The sequence below is a fragment of the Misgurnus anguillicaudatus genome, chromosome 18 (assembly GCF_027580225.2).
Source record: "Misgurnus anguillicaudatus chromosome 18, ASM2758022v2, whole genome shotgun sequence".
NCBI classification, from domain to species: Eukaryota; Metazoa; Chordata; class Actinopteri; order Cypriniformes; family Cobitidae; genus Misgurnus; species Misgurnus anguillicaudatus.
The window spans coordinates 11,707,423-11,727,318 of NC_073354.2; the positions used below are offsets into that span (position 1 = coordinate 11,707,423).

General features: G+C 38.3%; 2 protein-coding genes across 6 annotated transcripts in view; both read right to left on the bottom strand.

Moving 5' to 3' along the window:
- dnm3a (dynamin 3a) overlaps positions 1-13,016 on the bottom strand; it is a 63,607-nt gene extending 50,591 nt beyond the window's left edge. The window contains exons 1-7 of one of the 5 annotated variants that reach the window (XR_012358593.1): positions 12,513-13,016; positions 12,103-12,349; positions 4,698-4,771; positions 3,217-3,366; positions 1,251-1,454; positions 1,015-1,113; positions 406-566 (exon numbers count right to left, since the gene is read on the bottom strand). Coding sequence is in view for 4 of the 5 variants with exons in the window: in XM_055185867.2 (XP_055041842.2) it covers positions 406-566; positions 1,015-1,113; positions 1,251-1,454; positions 3,217-3,366; positions 4,698-4,771; positions 12,103-12,263 (849 nt within the window). In the remaining variant the exon portion in view is untranslated. The remainder of the gene's footprint in view (positions 1-405; positions 567-1,014; positions 1,114-1,250; positions 1,455-3,216; positions 3,367-4,697; positions 4,772-12,102; positions 12,350-12,512) is intronic. The other 4 variants (XM_055185867.2, XM_073855859.1, XM_073855860.1 and 1 more) reach the window with 4 other exon arrangements.
- An 824-nt stretch (positions 13,017-13,840) lies between these two features.
- mettl13 (methyltransferase 13, eEF1A lysine and N-terminal methyltransferase) lies at positions 13,841-19,850 on the bottom strand. The gene is made up of 8 exons (XM_055185871.2): positions 19,534-19,850; positions 18,512-19,253; positions 17,372-17,571; positions 17,103-17,292; positions 16,830-17,003; positions 14,878-15,090; positions 14,626-14,757; positions 13,841-14,541 (listed from the first exon to the last, which is right to left on the bottom strand). Exons 1-8 carry the CDS (start codon positions 19,684-19,686, stop codon positions 14,249-14,251), a joined length of 2,097 nt encoding a protein of 698 aa, XP_055041846.2. The 5' UTR covers positions 19,687-19,850; the 3' UTR covers positions 13,841-14,248.
- Positions 19,851-19,896: the final 46 nt, after the last annotated feature.

The window sequence follows — 19,896 nt, forward strand, 5'->3', positions numbered from 1 at the left end:
CGCTACGTTTTATTTTGTACCACCAAACTTGCTCGTATAACTACTTGTCTTAAATAGGAAAAACGTTGATGTGTTTGGTCACTTCTAACTTTATCTCTAAATGGTACCATTGAATGAATGGGGCTAAGCTAAATGCTATCGAAGCGTCGCAGCGCGCTCCAGCGCTAACGTGCACACACACAGATGATAGAGGGATGTATCAACAATTCTTAGTTAAGGTAATAACATATTTTAATATTGAAAATGATTAGACTATTCCTTTAAGTCTCATTAATCTGGGTGCCCTTTCTTTACAAGTTGATTGGGGTAAGTTGTGTTGATAGCAGACATCCTGAATTAAAATTAGGATATATAAAGTCAAAAGTGGCACTCTGCCCTACATCTTTTAATATTGTGTAGCATCACCTGGTTAAGGACCCTTTGTAAGTATGCAGTCCCCATGCAGTCTGCCATGTGCCTGTACGATGGATGTGATTTGAAAAACCGTCTCTCTGCAGCCAAAGCTGCACTTATGTCCTTTTTTCCATCTATGTCCTTTTGGCTACGGTTTACCACACCAATATAACCTGAAGCAACCACACAGGAGAAAAATAGGAAGAGCTGAGCAATATTTAAAAGATAATAAGCTGCTAAATGTGATCCTATATCTTAAAGCTGATCTAAAAAGGCTGTAGAAGAGCAAAGCTTTTAAGGAAACGTATTCAAAGGTTTGAAACAACTCATCTGATTGTTGAGGAAGAAGGAATCCAACAGACTAGAAAATATGACTGACTAACAACTATACAAGTCAGATTGTATCCTATATCCTATCTGCAATCCTCTACAGTTCATAAACCCTTCTCCCCGGCTGGACTTCTGTGTGACTAATGCATTAATGCAGCAGCAGAAGCATTAAGTCTTTGCACCTGGCCTTGTTTTACCCGCTGTAGCCTGCAGCAGACTTGCCCTGGCCCAGATCCTACAACAAACTCCACGAGTATCTACTCACAAAATATATCTACACGTGAGCTGTACCTCTGCGAAGTGGCAGTAACCTATTCTCCAGCACATCCCTGACATCCGTGCCCTTGTCCATCAGATCCAGCTTAGTGATTACACCGATGGTGCGTTGGCCTGATTGAAAGATCAAGCAAAAGTGATGATGTGAGGAGGTCAAGGGAGAAGATATATTTGAGGACAGACATTAATGATAAGTTAACTGCACCAAATTACCAATGGGGCAATACAAGGGTAAGTTATTTCCTACTAACCCTGTGGATCCACATCTTTGGCCAATTTAAGAGCATCAGAGTTAGCCAGATCCATGTTAGCAGGAGTGACAGCCAGGATGAGACAATTTTCCTTGCAGATGAACTGCATGATCATGTCTCTGATCTGGTATTCAATGTCAGGGGGTTGATCTCCCACTGGGACTTTAGTTATGCCTGGAAGGTCTATTAGAGTCAAGTTCAAAACTGGAGAAAGAGAAAAACAAAGACAAGGAAATCTGGTCAGAGATACCCATAATAGAGACGTAGTAAAGACCGTATCTTCAAAGACCCTTACCAAGACACTGAGGGGCTGTTTATACATGATATTAACAATGCATATTGGTCAATCGGACCACAAGTGGAGGAAAGAGACACATTCACATTTACACCTGTTTTTTTAATCAGTCTCTTTTATCCACTTCAACTGCTTTTGTCCTGATTACTGAGGGGGTAGTCTGTGGGCGAGTCCCTCTGCTTTCGTTTAAAAGCGAACGACCGAAATGATGGGTTTAAATGAACGCAAACTAATATTAGGTCAAAGTCCTCTGCTTGTGTTGTTAATAAACATGCTGCACAGAGTCGGGTCCATGTATATGTAAGAACTTTCTCTGATATTTCAGAGCAATTGATGAAATAAGCTTGCGTAACTTTCAAACTCTTGCAAAATTAAACAAATGAAAGATGCGGAGAGCAGTCGCTACAGTTTTATCAATAAAAGCCTAAAGATCGCGCTGAACATCGTGGGTCATGTCCAATGGAAAAACATTGTGCCCATAACATCACATTAGATCAGTAGGCGGGGAGTAGGTGGCAATCCGGTTTCGAATGGGTTTTCGACTACAGTACTGTGCAAAAGTCTTAGGCCACCATCACCAGCTTTGTTTTAGCAAAGTTTTAATGCCCATCCGTATTTATTTTTCACTCTTTTTATTGAGATACAAACAGAAAATACAGGAAATATGTACACAAATATTAAAACAAAACAATTTTCAGAACTACCGTATTTTCCGGACTATAAGTCACAGTTTTTTTCATAGTTTGGCTGGTCCTGCGACTTCTAGTCAGGTGCCAGTGTACTATTGTTTAGTTAAATAACTCGCCTTTCCAGATTAAATGTGTGTTCTTTGACTTGGATTTTGTGAAATCATTTTCTAAATAAATGCGAGGTGTAGTCAATTGTGACTTAAATATGTTTTTTTCGTCTTCATGACGCATTTTTGATATATGCGACTTATACTCCGGAGCGACTTATAGTCCGGAAAATACGGTAAATGTCTTCTTCAGGCATCAGTCAGTATTTAGTGTGACCTCTCTTGGCATGAAACACATCTTGAATTTTTTTGAGGAGACTGAAGTCCTGAAGTAATTTAATTAGAATTAGAAATTAGGATTTAATTAAAAAAAAAAACCTGTCAAGTGTTGAGTTAAGTATTAATTGTTGGTGTCTATTAAAGTCCATTAAAATGAGAAAAATCCTGCAATGTTTTCCTCAAAAAACATAATTTCTTCTCGACTGAACAAAGAAAGACATCAACATTTTGGATGACATGGTGGTGAGTAAATTATCTGGATTTTCTTTTAAGAAAATGGACTATTCCTTTAAGTTTTCACTTTGTGCCGAATGGAGCTCTAAAATCAGTCAATAAACATATTCTGATGTGTAGTTGCATGTTTGCTTGTGCATGTGTGCATTTATTAATTTGTGTTTGCTGAATGTGTGGGTCTGTGTGTTTGCTTGTGTAGTTGTGTCTCTGCGTGTTTTCTTGTGTAGTTGCGTGTCTGTGTGTTTTCTTGTGTAGTTGCGTGTCTGTGTGTTTCTTGTGTATGTAGTTGCATGTCGGTGTGTTTGCTTGTGTAGTTGCGTGTTGGTGTGTTGGCAATATATCATGTTACTGTATATTTCATGTCTATACAGTAGATCTATATGTATATCACTAATTCATTCATTGCTTTGAGACAATAATACCATTTGGAGAGTAGACACGCAGGTTGATAGGAATGGAGGATATGCCCTTATTTGATCCCGTGACTCTGTCTGTCTCTGCTTCAATCTCCCGTCGAATCTCATTAAAGTCTGTAAACTTCTTCCCTTTACAGTGTAGAAACTCTGCATACTCTGTGACAGGGAACAGAAAGTATGAATTAGAAAAGGCAGGGAAACACATTGCATCTGAATTTACAGTGTATAATTTAGTTATGCCTGTTAGAGTTTACAGTCTCTTAACTTTTAATTTATGACTATCTTTAGACTGATTAAAAGACAGGGGACACTGCCCTCTAGTGCTCAGTCAATGTTTTCAGAGTCCACTTTTATATTTTTAAGAAATTCCCAAGACACTGGCTCGTTACAGTAGCAACTTAGTAAATATGGTCTAACTTACACTGCAAAACATACACTACTGTGCAAACTAGGGATGCACGATATATCGCCCGACATATCGTTATCGGCCGATAACTGCTTATTTTTAATATTATCGGTCTGATAGCAAAATTAGGCTGATAAATTATGGATTATTTTGGTTTGTTGAACCACTTCACTTGCTCATTGCTGGCCATGTGGAGTTTTGATTGGTGCTTTCTGTGATACGAAGATGACACATGTTGCGGGCTTAAGAAGAGTATGCTAGTCTAGCGCAAAGACAAGATGTCCGCGATCTGGGAGTTTTTCATTGTGAAATTAATATGAATATTTATCAGCCTGTATATATCGGTTATCGCCCCCCAAATATAAAGAGTTATCGGTTATCGGTATCGGCCAAAATGTTCATATCGGTGCATCCCTAGTGCAAACATATTAGGCCACCATGCTACCATTATATTTGTTGTTTTTGCAATTGTATAGTGATCATATATAATTTTTCTCAGTCTCTTTATTAGAATACAACCAGAAAATACAGGAAATGCGTATGTAGTATTAAAAACAGTATAAAAGTATAAGCTGAAGTGTCAAGTTTTTAGGGTAAACTCCCCTTCCACTTGAGCAATAGCAGGAAACTGCAGGATCTCTTAAACCTAAGTGAAATTAAATCCTAATTTCTAATTCTAATCAAGTGACTTCAGGACTTCAGTCTTCTCAAAAAAGCTCAAGATGTGTTTTGTGCCAAGAGAGGTCACACTAAATACTGACTTATGCCTGAAAAAGACATTAAGTTCTGAAAATTGTTTTGTTTTTAATTTTGTGTACACATTTCCTGTATTTTCCGTATTTTGTATCTTAAAAAATAGTGAAAAATAAATATGGATAGTCATTAAAACTTTGCTAAAACAACAAAGCTGGTGATAGTGGCCTAAGACTTTTGCACAGTACTGTATGTGTCTCAAAAGATGCATTGTCACATGATCTATTGACGTCACTTTTGATAACACACTTGTGGCAGTCAGTTTAAATAAGGATGTAAAAGAAAATCTAACCCTACAGTAAAAGGTGTGTGTGAGCATCTTTTATACCTGTGGTGGCACTGATAAGCTGAAGGACAAGTGGTCTCCTCGTAACAACTCCTGATCCTCTTGGCAGAAAATCTCTGGGAACACAGCATAGGCCATTTTGTTAAAAAAAGAGAAAAAAACACATTTATACATTAAATGTATGAATTTGGCAGATGCTTGTGTCCAAAGCAACTTTGTTTTGAAAATACAATACAACAGTATGTGTGTTCTATTAAAAATAAGCGCATGACTTTAGTGCTGCTATCCCAATCCTTTCCCAGTTGAAATACTATAATAGATACCAGGAGGTCAAGTCCTCAAGCAAATAAAAATAAAGCTTCCCATCCAAAAAAAACTATACATAAAACTTCCCTCACATGACTGATTAAGTCCCAGTCTGAGGCACAGTGCCAGAAACTTACTGTCACTGCAGTGAAACCATAAACCATGCGGCCCTGTCACACCCCTTACAACACTCATACTCAGATATTTATGGCAGGTGTACGCACAACTTCCACTGGCCTATAGAGTAGGAAAGAAGCTGTGTGATAGTGGAAAGCAGTCAGAACACAGTCAATGCAGAATGCAGAACCAGTTTATTTTCATCATCCGTGTGAAAAAGTCAGCTGAAATGAGTGTAGACTGTAACTGAAACAATTGATGGATGGCAGCTGAATCAGTGATGTATCAATTATATCAGTCCTGTGTGTCATTTTAGCGCCTCGTTCTTGATACTTTTCTCCTATCATAGTTTAATGCAGAGACAACAACATTCAAGCTATCTGAAGCAGCCATGTCTTGTTTGTCATGTTTGAAACAATTTAAATGTCTGTTCTTTGTCCAAGCTATTTTGAAATACAAGCAAAACAATGGTGGGAAAGTTGGACTTTTCCATTTAAAAAATGTGTTTTCCGTTAGGTCTGATAAATGCCAGGCTTGGGATGGGGTCACTAAACTGGATGATGAAGATGATACAGAAAAAAGGGTGTGTGCAAGCTAAATCAGACCTATTGCCCAAAATAGAAGGGAACTCCCACAGGATCAGACCCAGTTAAAGACATTCACAGAGCGGCATAGGATGCAGGTAGAAGATAAAATTGTCCTAGTGCTTGAGCAATCTCATATTTTCCATTTTTAGTGGTATTTGCTACGGAACTTTAAAAAATGCTGGGTCATTTCAACCCAGCGTTGGGTCAAAAAAGGATGAACCCAACCCGTTGGGTTGTAATTTTAAGGAAAAAAATATTTTACTATGTTAGATAAACAACTTAAGATAAATATTTTAAATACCTATATTTTTCAATGCGTGCACTTCATCTTTGCACAGTGCGTTTTGAATGTGTTAGCATTTAGCCTGGCCCCATTCATTCCTTGGGATCCAGGCAGGAATGAATTTAGAGGCCACCAAGCACTTCCATGTTTGCATTATTTGAAGACTGTTACATGAGGAGTTACATGAGTAAGTATGGTGGCACAAAATAAAACATGGCGATTTTTTAAGCAGATAAAAAATGAGAACTATATTGTATGGCGGAAGCGCACTTAGCTTGCAGCTTCTAAACTCATCCCTGTTTGGACCTAAGGAATGAATGGGGCTAGGCTAAATGCTGGCACATTCGCGACGCGCTGTGTTGAAGTGCACACATTGAAAAAAGATATGTATGTATTAATTTGTCTAAGTTGAGGTAAGAACATAGTAAAATATTGAAAAACTGTGTTGTTTTCCTTTAAATGCTAGGTTGGTTCAACCCCAAAGGCTGGGTTGTTTTAACTTGAACTCAACTTCAAAAAAATAACCCAGCATTTTTGGCATTACTGATAATAAAGAAACAAACACTGTAAAATGTATTAGCTCTACATTAGCCGAGGACTATATAAACTAACAAACCAGTGCTTTTTAAATTTAACTTTCACCCAGGCATGGACGCATCTCTGTGTTGGACCCATGGCTTACTATTTCAACAATGTCCTGTACATTCCCAATTCTAGTACACACCCTGACCTTCACTTTCTAACCCCCTTAACAAAGCCCCTTTTGACTCATCTGCTCCAATCTAATCTTCTCCCCTTTTCTTTCATTTCATCTTGACTATCCTCTCAATTCATCCTGTCCCTCCCCCAGTACCCAGTATGCACTGCTGTGGTAAACAGACATCAATACAAGACAGAGCATTGTATGGTACATTAATGTGAGACTGAGCTTTGCCTATGTATAATATAGCTTGAGTGTTTAACTGAGTGTTCAAAATAAGCTAATAGGCAACTAAGTTAAAACTTTTATCCTCAAAATGCCATCATTATTTACATGTATGCAACTGCATTACATTTATATTACATACTGTAAAAATATTCTTTAAAAATTACAGTATTGCTGGGTATTACTGGAAATTATACAACCGTTCTTTCTGGTTCTCGAATCTGATTGGCTAAGAGCTATGCGATATTGTGCTGATAACGGCACTGTAACCGCTTCACATCTTTCGTATCATTCCGCCACCTAGTGAATGGAGGTCCTAAGCAGGCTCATTTCTGAATGGAAAAACACAGACGCGCTGTTTTGAATCACTCTCCGTGTGTCTCATTAGTTTACTAGCTCATAAATCAGTCTGTGAATCGCCAATCGGAAGTTATTATTCCGTCAAAGATCAGCGCTCTTGGATGTTACGTTAAAGTTAATGGGAGAAATGTCTTGCCACATCGTGTGGACGATTAACACTTGGAAAGAGGAATATAAACACTCGTTTTTTTTCTGGAGCTATATTTCTTATCAGAACGCGAAAACACTGTGGAACTGCAGGTAAGCACCGCAGCTTTTAAATGTGGACATTGATCATTTACTTTATCGTGACGTGACTATTAAAACATGTTATGAGATATCGCCACTGGTATATTTATAAGCAGCATGCAAAAACATCTCTCTGACACTTATAAAAAACCGTTTTATATAGCACTGACAAGAACAAAGTTTAATAATAATAATCGAGTGCTCGTATCGCGTTAAGAATAAATGAGAAAGCAATAGTAACGTTATACAAGTATAGTTTTATTCACTTTTACCTCGCGCCAAAACAATAACAACACAAAAGACACTAAATATGAATTAAAAAACAAGTAATAGTTTGATCATGACACCAAATACTGCTGATTTGATCTTATTTGACGATCATAAACAAACAAGGCCAACATGAGAGCCGGGGTATCTCTGTCAGAAATGTAGCCCAGAGAGGGCGGTGGTCAGCGGGGCGAGTGAACACTGACGTCCGCTCATGCTTTGGTTCTCATTCGTACCGAATCTCACAAAGCAAACGTTCAAACAGGCGCTATCTTTACTAATCGACTGCAGATTTAAATATAATACATATACATTCTCGACTGAACTAATCTTAAAACTACACTTTGTGACCAAGAAACGGTAATATAAAGTAACGGCTTTTCCGTCCATTGAGTTGTTATGAGCTTCAAAGCAGCCGAAAGTTTTACCTGTCATTCTGGCCGCCCTCAAATCCGTGGCGGAAGAAGTAGTTCTCAAACAAAGAGGCTTTTAAAATTACTCCGTTGTTGTTTTCTAGTTTTCGTTTTTCAAACGTGTGCCGTCGAACTGTTGTATAAAAGCAATATCGCTCTCGGAGTCGTGTGATATAGCTCTTTATCATCACGGCTGTGATTGCCTCTGGCCTAATCACAGCCGTGATGATATAGAGCTATATCACACTCCTACTCGAGCGATATTGCTTAACTAGCTGCCAGTAATTTACTGTAGATTTTACATTTATGTTATTTACTGGCAACAGTTTGTTCAAAGTTAAATGGACATGAAACATTTTCATTCTTTATCTTCTACAGTAAGTTACTGGTAACCAGCTACATAATTACAGCAAAGTGTAATTTACTGCAACGAACCTCTCAAATCTTATTCATGCATGCAATTGACAACTTGGTCAATTCAACCTACTATTTTTAAGTTTCGACTTGTGATTATTTGACCTAACTTATAAAAACAAGTTGAAATTTTTTAACTTGTTTGGTTAAAGTAAGATAAAAATATATGTGGATTTGACAAAAAGATGCATTTTTTATTCCACAGTAGAAAAAATCTGAACATTGTTGGTAAATTATGATAACATTTTTCTTTTTTGTCAGCTACCCTTTGTTGTTAAGTTGCTGACATCTTATGTTACTGTTTTTTTAAGATAAAGTTAAGATAAAACTCCAATCTTATGTAAATCATTATGAGAAGAACCATCTAAAAACATACATTCTGAATCCATCAGCTAAACTATAAATCACAAAATTATAATACTTATTATAATATAAATAATATCTTCTTGCTTGACCTCCTCACATCATCAACACTTTTTTAGGTGAAATATAGTTGTCATGTAAAAATCAACAACCTAATAAACCAAAGCACTATTCTTCTTCAATCCATAGGCTCTCATTTCATTAACCCATTTCTTTAGGCATCCCTGGCCTGCACGTACTGGCAGTGATACTGAGAGGACAGATGGCTGAGGGTGCAGAGCTTTCCGCCATTCATATATAACTGATTGCTATGGATACATGAACTCATTATTGCCTGTAAATCAGATCTTAAGTAGGCCATCATATGACAGCGCCATACAAGTGTATATTCACGTACTCACGACTCTTCTACTTCTAAAGTTATCTTCATTTACAGAAAACAAAATCAAAACTGTATCTTTTTCAATCAGTGCAATGTTTTAGGACAGTGGACAAATGAAAAAACAAAGCACAAAAAAGCAGGTCTGTATAACTGCATAACCATTTAAATTGACGAGATGTTACATGGAGGCGGGGTTGAAGTGCACAGAAATAATTACAGGCCGGATGAAATGCAAGATACAGTATAAAAAATAAAGTTGAAGTTTAATTTATGTCTCTAATGACACTTCTCATGCTATTGCTTCCCAATGACAAATCGCTTTGGATAATGGTGTCTGCTTAATGCTTAAATGTAAATTATAAGTAAGCCATTCAAACCTTGCACAAACATGGCCTTGGAAGGCTTGAAACATATTTACTAGTCATATTTAATACACCATCCACCTCTGTTGTGCTAGAAAAACTAAATTGTTTATTCTGAAAAAAAAAACAATATGCATGTTTTGAGTAAGAAGAGGGTGAGACAATAATTTAAAAAAAAATTCATTCTCCAGATTTCACCAAATTTTCTAGTAAAGATTTCATTGTCCCTGGTTATGCGAGTCTACCACTACTCTACTATTAACTCTGCTGTTAAAATCAATTTAAGATAAGAATGTTGAGCCTGTAATTTTTCTAACTCTCATTTAAGTCTTAAATGTAAATATTGTATTAATACTAAATAAACTGTGTGTCTGGCTTAAAACATGTTTCCTCATACACTCGCTAAGTTTTGAAGTTGATGGTCAGAATGTTTTGGTGCCTCCCTCTCAGATAAGTATACAGCCACTGTTACCCAATTATCTCAAGCAGGCAAGATTCACGTTCCTTCAGCTCACTAAACAGATATGCACTGAACAAACAATAGCTTCCACTAACAATCACAGCTTCCTGTTGAACAGGCTCAGTTTTTCCATGCGGAAAAGAGCATGCAGAGGGAAGATCCTGTGAGGGTTCTCTTGCGCAAAGAAAATATAAAAATTATTTCAGATTAAAGGGACTATACAAAGAGGTTAAAGGGCCCCTAGGTGTTTTCAGCAGTATAAATAGTCTCTGGTATCCCCAGAATGTGTCTGTAAAGTTTCAGCTCAAAATACACTTCAGATCTTTCATTCTATGATGTTGAACATCGCCATTTGTGGCTGCAATGACACACAATGTTTTTGTGTGTGTTTCTTTAAATGCAAAGAAAGCTTCTGTTCCCCTCCCCGTATGCAAATAATGGGGTAGAGCGCTTACACATGTGCTTTGGACTACATCAAAACATGTGTCTCTGGCAGAAGGTTGAACTATGCACTCTGATAAATGTATATCTTGTAATACACTGTAAGCTGCATGCATAGAGCAACTTACAATCCATTCAGTTGTCTACCAAATGCATTCCTGATTTTTTTAACTGACTAAGGGGCAGTTTTACCAGACAGGGTTTAGATTAATCCATAGTTGTATTAGGACATTTAAGTAGTTTTTACAAACATACCTTACAAAAAACAATACAGGTGTGCATCTTGAGACAAAACAATATAGGTTAAGAACGTACAAAGATACGTCAGTACAAGGTGTTTTTAAATTAAGGTGGTTCAAATATGCATTTTAAACCCCATTCACACAGACCTTTGTTCCCAGAAAATACCCGTAAAATTGCCAGACAAGCGTCTGTGGGAACACAAACACGTCCCGTAAATCTTCTGAGATTGTTGCCGGAAAGAGGACCTAGTAAGATACACGGAAAACCCTCTGTGTGAACAAGAAGCCGAAACAATGCCGTAATGGGCGTGTCTTAGTGAGGACACGAGCGTCATCACAACAAAAGTTATGGTTCAGCTCTTTAAAACGAGAGATAAAACGCATAAACAATGACGTGCGTGCCATAGTGAGGACGCGCGTGTCATGGCAACATGAAGTTGGTTTAACTTTTTAAAATGAGGGATTTACAACATTCACTACGAGTAATGTCAGCAAACTGGACTGACGTAGATATCAGGTAAGTTAGCTCGTCATTTACTGCTCTGAAACGGAGATCATACAGCAGCATAAAAGAATATGGCCTCACGTGGCTCATTTGAGCTTATAATAAACCAAAATGCCCACGCTCATCCCAACAAGATCAGCTCCTCAAAACGGGTGTTTTAAATGCATATTAACAATCGTGATGAGAAATGTCTTTAGTCTGGGACTAGGATTAACCATGTTTTAACTATGTATGTTTTGCCCCTGAGTCAAATACTTTGACATGTAAACTTAGAGGGTTATGCACTTATAATTTTTTTTCCTTATACATTCCACTCATCATATCATTTTTACTATAACAAGGACTACAGCTTGTTCCTGTGATCTGGACAATCCAGGAAGATCTTCAAATTCATGGTTCATGTATATAGACTTGGCAAACCATTAGACAGATGGAGGAAGATGTAGTGACTGCCCCTGACTACAAATGAGAGCAGGACCATCTGCACCTGCTGCAGCTATACAGATCACTTCCTCTGCTAAAGATTGACTCAGTTTAACATAATGACCACTAACTAATAGTCATTAACTAAGACATATATTTAGGGATTTGAAAATTAGCCAATAACTGTGTTTATCTAGTGAAGTGTGCCAGTTTGCAAAATGTGCCCTGGTTAATGTATAACAATTTATTTCAGGGGTTGTTTGCCACCCTGCAAAACTTCCATTAAAATTGCATTGGTAAATGATAATATAGAAACATTTGTACTGTTAAGTCCTTTGAAGTTGAACTGGAAAGTAAGGTGTGTCGTACCTGCCCACGAAATTTTCCAGGACTGAGCTCTTGCCTGCGCTCTGACCCCCGACCACTGCGATCTGCGGCAGGTCCAGGTTGCAGCTCTGTCCGATGGCGCTGAAGGCATCGTGCAGGCGATTCACCAGCGGGATCAGCTCCTCCATCCCCCGGTTGCCCATAGTTACAGAGCCGCGAGGATGCGGCGCGAATCACCGGACGATTAAAAACAGTGTGCAACAAACCCGTCTCCTTAACTTCTTAAAAACTGTAAAAATGAGAGACAGTTGTAAACTTTAGGTTAGAAAACAAAAATAATATTGCGTATAAGGCGTTTAAAAAAACTTACAAGGAGTAACGTTATTTCTTTAAAGCACATGTAGAGAACAGAAGAATTATGTTATTTCATAACCTAACGATATTTTAATTACCTGAAAACGCATTATTTTTAGCGTTTGGTCCTGTCAGACTGCAGTCAAAGTAACGGCGACTCTATAATGGCCAGTCTGGGTAACTGACGAGAGACCTGAACTTAACAGCGAACTGGTGTCCTGTGCATTAGCCTACCAACCGGAACCAACAATAAAAGGTGATAAACTGAGAAAAAAACAATAAACGTGTCGCGTTTTACTCACTCGCTTGATTTACTGGACTCAACCACCACTGGACTCAACTTGCGGTCGAACATTGACAGTCAGTTTAGCGCTGAGCGTGCGTGCGCGTGCTCGCTCAGACGCCACTGCCACTCCTCATGGGAACCGAGTGTGCCGTTTAAAATGAAGCATTTTCTTAGACATGGTTTGTAGCTTAATATACGCAAATGTATATGAGGTACAATTAAGAAAATCCTTGTCCATGCCGTATTAGTTTTAGGCTGTTGGGAAGTATGCAAAACTGACGTAGGGTACTAGCTGCGTGCAACAGCGGGAACGCGCGTCCCTGCCCCTTTCCTTCATCTGAAAGCGCACTTCTGGCGATCAATAAAATAAATATATTATAAAAAACATTTCAAATAAATATACAGTAAAAATCTCGGTGAAAAGTTTAATTCATTTTTCAAATGGTCATGATCAGCATTGGAGATCAGAAAATTTGAAAACGTTAGTATTAGTATTTCAAAAATAAACATTACATTACACAAAGTGGCTACCACATTACTCTCACGAAAGTAAATCGCTTATAAAAGTTGCATTTAAAATTTTTTGGTGCATCTACTGTTACAACTTTATTTGAAAGGAAAACCGCCACAAAAATTGCGACACACAAGTGATCATGATTCATGAAAGATTTAAAGCAAAGTTAAATGTGCACTTTTAGATTTTATTTGCACTAATTCGTTTATTTTTATATGGCTATCTCAGCAAAGGTACACACTTTCATTTCAGTATGCTTATCCAGTAAAAATAATACTTCATAACTGAAGGGTTGCCAGATGCAAGTCTCTTGACACCATTCAACCATAATAACCAAGAACAGTAATACATTGTTAATGTTTGATTATATTGCACTTTTTAGAGAGAACAAATATATTACCAGATAGTTAGGTTTGTGTATTTAATTTATTTTTTTCAGTTTAGGACTACATTTCTTCATTAATGAAAGCGAAGACACATATTTTTAAATACACTGAAACAATGCAACACCTGCAGCAACATTTTGAACCAATCACAGTAATCAACATCATTTCAGGCAACTTGGGAAATGTTTACCCTGGTTATTGTTTATTCAGCATGTTAAAATGTATACTGCCTCTAGCAAATTATCGTATTACTATTACCTAAATATAATTTTTAGAAGGCTATGTATTATTACTTCAAGTACAATTCTGCATATTTTTAATAATACCCATGATGAACCTTTGATGTAGAGAATGTGTATTTTCCTTTAAAGAGATGGAAGTGAAGGTTAAAAGAACACGGCACTGTTAAACTTTACTGTCCTGTTTATCACTGTGATAAACAACTTGTAAGCACTGGGAAAATGTAAAATCTTGTAATTTTACTAGCGTAACTGTTTATCGTTCTGTTTAGGAAAAACACCCCAAAAATTCCCAATTGTTAATCACAATATCATTCCTATTGTTTACAAACCTTTCTTTGTATAACCAAAAATGCATCTGTTTGCCAAAATACTTAAACATAACTCTTTTCTCCAAACTGGTCAATGTTTAGATGACTTTCAAGTCATTTAACATTGCAGCAATGTCTATTTGAGGAACACAAGATGCAGTCTGGGTTTTAGTAAGCAGTCTTTTCTGTAGCTCTTTTGCTGTCTGTTGTAATGCTGCTAAAATTGTGTGAGGTTTGTTGTCATCTCCTCCACTTTTGCAACAGAGCAGCACCTCATTAACTTCCCCCTCGATTCCTCGAGAGAGCACACATGGGAAAACGGCTTGAACTCGTTCAAGGACCGACTTCCTGAGAGACGAGTCACGGCATGCGAGGTTCAACATAAACAGTCCTGTGGAGAAATAAAAGAAATCATTAGAACTCTCATTAATAGAAAAGCCTTATCATTAATCTTATAATATTAAATCTCCATTACCTCGAGGGGTTAACAAGTTGTAAACTTTCTTTAAAAGTGATGTTTCTACAAAGGCTGGTGGAGGGCAGCTTATGCCCATGGTGGTGTCTTTGCTGTCAACGTCAAACATGATTACATCAAACGAACGGGTTCCTATATACAGTGCAGAAAGGTTTAAAATGGTTTAGATACGAAGAAATGGGAAAGCTGGCACAATGCAGCTAAGCACCTCCTGAAACCTCCAAAGACTGCAAGGTCAAGATGTTTTCTTACCTTCACTCTCCAGTGTTGTAATGTGTTCCAGCCCATCTCCCAGTATAACTTTTAGCCTTTCGTCAGTCTGAAACCCAAACCAGGTCTGAGCCACCTCAAGCACAGCTGGGTCCAGTTCCACCACGTCCACCCGTGCACAAGGCACAAAGTCATGTACAAACTGAGGAAGTCCCCCACCACCGAGCCCCACCAGTAGCACAGATATTGGATGATCTGTTTGAGGTTATGTGGTCATTAAAAAACTATAAAATTATATATTGGCTTATATGAATGCATATGATGATTACACATTTTTGTTGTTTAGAAAAAACTTGACTGTTTTGGAAAAAAGTTCTATGCACTATGAACGAAATCCCCACATTCAGATATGAAAACGCCACGGGTCCATAGTACTTACAAAGTCTTTGGGTAACAGGAAAAATAAACATGATCCTATTTGATACTACAATACTACATAAATGTCACAAATTAAAGGGCACGTATTGTGCAAAATCCACTTTTTTTGGACGTTAAAGCTGTTTTGGCAGTGACAATGAAAAAAATCCACCCTTCTTTTAAACCAAAGCAGTCACATTAGACATGCCGTTTTGATTCTCTTGTTAATGTGACATCACACTGATAAAGCCCACCGCCCATGGCCACTGACTGACAGTCCTACATTACCATAGTTTCCACCCTCAGTGACTTGTACGCTGTTCGTCATATCTCAATAGTGAGATATTATAGTCTCATACTGTATTCATAGAAATCATATCTATTTTAAAGGTCACATTCTTTCTGATCCCATTGTTTAAACCCTAGTTAGTGTGTAATGTTGCTATAATAGTATAAATAGTACCTGTAAAATGATAAAACTCAAAGTATTTTCTTTAAAGGTGCAGTGTGTCATTTTAGAAGGATCTAATGACAGAAATGCAATATAATCTACATACTATTTTATCAGTGCAAGCCCCGAAGGGGTGAAGACCTCTATTGTATTTGTTAGTTTTCTTATTATAAAGACCTTACCTATTGAACTGTATTGTTATTATTACCTTAGAATGAGCCATTTTAATCTACATGCACTGAGGGTCCCCTTACATGGAAGTCGCCATTTTGTCCCACCATGTTTGAACAGTAGGCCTAAACGTGCAAACTGCTCGTTCTGGAAAAAAAACGTGTTTTGTCGTTGCTGTATTTCGTCTTAGACGACAACCTGTTTGTCCTGTGTCGACTACCGTAGCTTGTCTATGCGTTTTGCTGAATGGACTGAGCCGTTGGTTGCAATTCACAATCTCACTGATAGATGTCGCTAAAATCTACACACTGCACCTTTAACAGAATTCCCCTTTCAAAGACTACAGGGAACGGCCGGTTTGGACTGTAGAACAGTTTTTTGACTAAACTCCGCCCACAGGAATATGTCAGTTGCCACCTTTGGCTCAAACGACTCTGGCTAAGCTAAGCTGCTTTCAAATCACAACACACTAAACAAACTACACAATCAGAACTCGATACGATTTCTGAAGGAGGGACTTCATAGAACAAGGAAGACATCAGACCGTTTTTAGGACAGTGAAAACAGCGATACACAGATAAGTAAATTGTGTAAAAAAGCGGTATTTTTCACACATAAAACATGAACACGTTATATTGCACACTGTAAACACAATCAAAGCTTCAAAAGCACAGAAAGAATGTGACCTTTAACTGAAAGCAGTCATTGACCTTTTTGGTAAAGGAGTAAGAGCAGTAGCTCATTTGCATTTAAAGGTACAAACACAAATGGGGACATGCTATAATAAATGATCTGTGTGGTATTTTTTAGCTGAAACTTCACAGAAACATTTTGGGCACACCTGAGACTTATATTACATACTGTGGGCATATGAGCAATACTTAAAAGCGTAAACAATTTCACTCCTTCCAAATTTCCAAACTCTTCTAGCTTTTACTAAACTTATCACGCTTACCTTTTTTACTGATTGCATCTGTTCCTAGCATGGCTAAACCTGCCACCATGACTTCATGGTATGTACAGCAGAGAAAACCCCTGTCCACACTGCGAACTTTAGCACCCGTTACTGTGGGGCCTTCAGAAAGAGACGGCTTGGATTTTTTCTTGTTCTTCTTTTTAGGTGCAGAAGCTAGGACAAAACAGTGAAATTAATCCTAAGAAATGTTCTTGAAAAATTTCAGGATTCACACATAGTTGTACTCCGTATTTAGGTGCTCTGTAACCTTACCTGTGGCGGTAGCCTGAAGTCTACTCTCTGACTGCACTAACTGGGCATTGCTCATGAAGATAAGTCTGCGATAAAGGTGACCATCTTCTCCTCTGACGTCTTCCACAGAGTACTCTCCAGTCAAAGCACTGACCCCTCGTCCGACAACCTCCCTCCAACCCAGATCTCCTCCTACAGACAGGAAGGGCACCTACCAAAATACGAAACCATAAGTCTGTAGTGTAGACAAGATGAAGAGCTATACAGATTCGTGTTCTTATATCTTTCACCTGCTGATTGGCTGGCATCCCAGGAGGAGCAAGTTCCATCACCATTGGAGAGAGCTCTGACTGGACGGCCTGCATGTCTTCATACTCCTGATCTCTATGCATTGCCACAATGACCAACCGTTTGAATTTTGCGCTGGACGCTAACTGAGCCCTGCCTTCGGGCGAGCCATATAACCAGTCAGACTCACGGCCCTGAGGAACTTAAAACATTAAAGGAATCATCTTAAACAACATATTAAAGCTAATATTTAAAGGATAATGCACTCTGAGGGGCTGTTTACTCGATAATGTTTTCAACCAAATCCGGGAAAGGTTTTATGCATTTTGGCCGTAAGTTTACTTTTAAAGACTTTGCTGCTGTAACATGGGTGCAGGAGGCGCAATGACATTACGCAGCACCTGAAAACAGTCCCCTAGTACAGAGTTACCAAGGGGACTATTTTCAGGCAGTGCGCAACACTACTACGGCTGCTGCAGCCATGTTACAGCAGCAAACTCCTTGATTATTACACCAGTTTGAGAGTTTAGTTCCTACCCATATCTGCCTAGAAAAAAATGCAACTTTTAATTTTCCGTCGGTCTTAGTACATGATGTAATTACAGAAGAGTCAAGTTTTAAATAGGAAAAATATTTAAACTTTTTGGGGTTTTTTTAGTGCGATATTAATGGTCTAATCAGATTCAATGGATTATGCTAAGCTATGCAAAAAGTGGTACCATACCCGGAGATCAGCTGAATGGATTCCAAAACGGTAAAAATCAAATGTTTAACTCTAGGGGAACTGTAAAATTAGAATATTTTCAAAAAAAAGTGGAGTGTCCCTTTAAAAGCAGACACCCAAAAGGCAGATTTTTGCTCACACCTACAAAGTGGCAATTTAAACATGTTATAATGCAAAGTCGAAACCTTTCAGTTTTTCACTACATTATTGTCATGTAAACATAGCCTAAGTCGTCAACTTTAATTTGTGATCACAAAACAGGCACAGAGATATGAAAGGTTTCAAAGTAGCACCTCTCAGTGCCAAAACTTACCAATTAGAATCAATCAAAGTAAAAACATAAGTATCATTTAGTATGCTATATTATAGTTAAGCATACAGTATAGTGTATGAAAATGTAAAAAAATTAAGTATTCACCAATAAATATGGCAAAGTGATTATTTCTTGGTAGCTTGGCAGAAGGCAAGCTGTCCTGCACTGTCAAAGTGTATCGTGGTTGACCGGAGGCTGCATGGCACAGTGTGAGTGAAGATGTGCTACTAGCATCGGTTCCACCCTTCAGCTTATGCAACATAAGATTGTAAGCCTGCCTCTCCTTCACAGCAGACAACAGTTCAGGCACCGATGCAAGCCTAGTGGGAGCACCATCCTCACCCTGGCACATTTCAAGCACTGCAAACGGAGGTGCTTGACGAAATTTTGTGCATACAAGAACAAAAACCGGTAGGGCGAAGGAGGAATCAGAGTCCTCGCTTTGCTGTCCACTTAAGCAGTGGATTCGCACAGCCCAGCCCTGGGCAAAATGCTCCACGGCTAACTTTATAACATGTTCCTGTGCTAAAGTTACGCATACGTATCGGCCACCCACGGCCAAAACTCTGCCGACTTCTGCCAGCATCCTGGCAGCAAGAGCACCCTCCTCCTCTGAAGCCATAGCATCAAGTGTGCCCTTATCAAGGGCTGCCTGAAAGCTCCCACTTTCAAAGTCCGTCTGAGTGGCATCCACCTGCTGGAAGGTCAGATCTGGACGACGCTCTGTGTTTCGCTGGTTCATATGAGACACCACCGTCTCGCTGATGTCAATGTTGGTTAGTTGATGGTAGCCAACATCATATAGCTGTTCACTCAGCTCAGAGTTACCACAGCCCACAACCAAAACCTGGAGAAGAAATCAAAAGTTACAGTTTGGTTTGTTCACAAACTTACAAAAACTTACAAAATCTGCAAGTTGTTCATGATTTCTATCTATTTAACAACTGCTTTACGTAGTACTTTCCAAGTGAAACATCTGCATATATATCCTAGACAGATATTGAATGCATTCCATAAAACAAAATAAACACATGTGATGTTAAGTTTAAATACTTTGTCATGCGTTGCATTCTCAAGCTTCATGAATTGTGAAAACATTGTCGTAAATAAAATAACATATAAGTTACCTTATCACGAGGTTTAATGTACTTATGCAGAACTCCGCAGAGTGAGTTGTAGTCTCCGTACCACTCGAAAGCTTTTTCTCCTCTTTTACGAAAAAATCTCTCCCAGTAGTCAGCTGAGCTAAACTCCTCAGCGGTGCGTGGCAATAAACTCATGCTTGTTTGGTCTTTAAAAACCACCCCGAAAACTAAACTTTATTTCGACAGATAAATAACCTTCTGCAAGCAGATAAATTTACTTCACTAAATAACTTTCTAACTAAAATCTGCTGAACATATTGACATGTGATGATGTGCTCTGTTTTCCCACATGTTTGGTGGTTTTCAGCCGGAGCGATTTTAGAGACGGACGAATTATAGCGGCTG